Source organism: Rhamphochromis sp. 'chilingali', assembly GCF_963969265.1.
Source record: "Rhamphochromis sp. 'chilingali' genome assembly, chromosome: 19".
NCBI classification, from domain to species: domain Eukaryota; kingdom Metazoa; phylum Chordata; class Actinopteri; order Cichliformes; family Cichlidae; genus Rhamphochromis; species Rhamphochromis sp. 'chilingali'.
The window spans coordinates 14431698-14434273 of NC_137946.1; the positions used below are offsets into that span (position 1 = coordinate 14431698).

The 2576-nt window shown below is 40.0% G+C and overlaps 1 protein-coding gene across 1 annotated transcript; it reads left to right on the top strand.

Moving 5' to 3' along the window:
- Positions 1-754: 754 nt before the first annotated feature.
- Positions 755-1974, top strand: LOC308387129 (lipocalin-like; the record flags this gene model as incomplete). Its single annotated transcript, XM_080867027.1, has 6 exons — positions 755-850; positions 1151-1290; positions 1379-1459; positions 1560-1669; positions 1754-1855; positions 1955-1974. 6 exons carry the CDS (start codon positions 755-757, stop codon positions 1972-1974), a joined length of 549 nt encoding a protein of 182 aa, XP_080723153.1.
- Positions 1975-2576: the final 602 nt, after the last annotated feature.

Genomic DNA, 2576 nt, shown 5'->3' on the forward strand with positions numbered 1-2576 from the left:
AGGAGTGATCATGTCATGTGAGACCGTGTATTACTTATGAGGAAAGCCAACTTTGGGATTCCTAATCAGTCAGCTTTGGAAAAAAAATGTTTGAACTGTGTGTGAACAAAGCTCTTCTTTTTACTCTGGGGATGGTACACACTGCACAGTAGTTTTTAGACAAATGAGGGTAAAATGAGACATTAAAGCCTTAAAAGACAAACCACATTTTCGAAGAAAGCATCTCAGGTTAATATCTCTGTCAGGGCGTGTGTTTTGTCTCTGCGACTGTCGCAAATGCTGATAGGTGCATTTGATTTTGTGATCTCCGCCACAGAGAGTACTGGAAGGCAACTACTACGTTGTTAAAAGTAGAAACGTAGTTTATAAATGAATCATGTAACTATAACTTTACTACTTTGCAGCTCCTTAGTTTGTGATTTCTATGATATGAACTTAGATGTCCTGTTATTTGAGTTTTTTTGTTTAGTTTGTGTGTTTTTTACTGTTTTTCTTGGTAACTGTCTGACATTCACCTCTCACACAGTGGATACAATTCTGCCCCTGCAGGAATAAACTTTGTGGTTATGAAACTGACCAAGTGTTTGCATAAAATGTCACGTGTTCAAAGCCGTCACAGAACCTGGGGTTTGTATAAGTGCAGCTGTTGGTGGGGAGATAATCTCACTCTTCTATATAAAGAGTCACCGGACAGCAACTTCCAGATCTTCATTTGCAATCTCCTCCATCATCATTTCACCACTTATCAGCAGCTATGGCTTCACTTCACACCCTTCTGGGAGTGGTACTGTGCTCCCTCATGGTTTCTTCCTCTGAAATCCTACCTCAGGCAGACTTTGATTTACAGGCGGTAAGAATCATTGATAATCATTTTTATTTTACCACCCATCTATTTTCATAACCATGTCTCTATCTTAGGGCCATGGAAAGGGGGTACTGGAGGTTATCTAACAGGGATAAGCAGGGACCCCCCCCCAAGACAGTTTAGCAGTCTACACGGGAGGCTAACCTTTGCACAATTTACTTTTATAATGACTTCACCGTTTATGTTATGTGGTTATGTTTCACGCTGGATTTATATTCTGTGTTACAATAAACAGCTCTTGTGCTTCTGTCTAATTCTCAATGCTTTCCATTTGTGTGTCCACAGATGGCAGGTAAGTGGTACCGGACTGGAATTTGCTCTAATGGCCAGTGGTTTGTCAGTCGCAAAGCCAATATGAAGACCGGCACGGCCATCATTACGCCAACTGAAGATGGAGGTCTTGAGTTGTCGTTCTTCAGTCTTATGTGAGTGCGAGAGGACAGACAGAGCAAATATCATTTGAATAGCATTAAAATATTTACACTGGAGATTAATGCGATGTCTTTGCGACAGTAATGATACATGTCAGAAAATGGAGAATTTAGCCAACAAGACCGAGGTGCCTGGAAAATTCACATACAAGAGTTGGCGTGAGTACGCCCACAAAGAGAGGAAACGAATAATTTTCCATCATCATCATCCAGTATTATTTTTTCACATATTCTCTTCTGCTTTTTTCCTTTTTGACAGACAGGGGGTATGTGAGTGACATGCTTATGGTTGATGTGAAGTATGATGAGTACGCCCTGACCTATTCCTTCAACACCAATGGGAATGAAACCTTTGTCATTAACAGACTATTTGGTAAAGTTGCATTTAGCTGTGTTCAGTAAACCGTTTAGCAAAGTTACACCCACTGCAGCAGATTTACATCACGTGGTTTCACAGGACGTAGTTTGGACCTCAGCGATGAGGTGGATGAGAAGTTCAGGCAGTTCTGCTTGCAGACCGGCATCCTTCCTGAATATACTGTCCTTCTTCCTAAAAGCGGTACTTTTACATTGGTGGTGAAGTTCTATATAAAAACAGCTTGGAATACAGTGATGTTGTGCACTGATCACCTTACACTTTCCATTTTTCCTTCCACAGAGGAGTGTCCACTTGCCTAACCTTCTGTCCCACCGATCGTCTCACCAGTACTGCATGAAGATCTTACACCATCTGTTATGGAAATGTGCCTGAGCACCATCTTGAGATGTTTTTAACAATAAAAATGCAAACATCGAGAATATTTTTCTTCATTATTCATCCTTTGTATGAAATAAACTGAAGAACACCCATAACAACACAACCAAAATGTATTTCCCCCCCCATTCACACACTTTATAGTATTCAATCAATCAATCAATCAATCAGTTTATTTATAAGCACATTTAAAAACAACAGAGGTTGACCAAAGTGCTATAAAAGCAAAAAGTAAAACAAACACACCTAAAGAGAACAAAACAAAAACTCAGTCACAATTAAAAGCTAGGGAGTAGAAATGTGCTTTCAGACGGGATTTAAAGTGGTGGAGACGTCCTAATTTGAAGAGGCAGACTGCTCCAAAGGGTCAGGCAAACGCTTGGTCTCCTCTGTGCTTTAGTTTGCTTTTAGGAACAATCAGAAGCAATGTAACAGCTGACTGAAAAGTTCTATTTGCAGTGTTTTTAGTTAAAAGATCAGAGAGCTACGAGGAAGCTAATCCACTTACAAACAAGCAATAAAATCT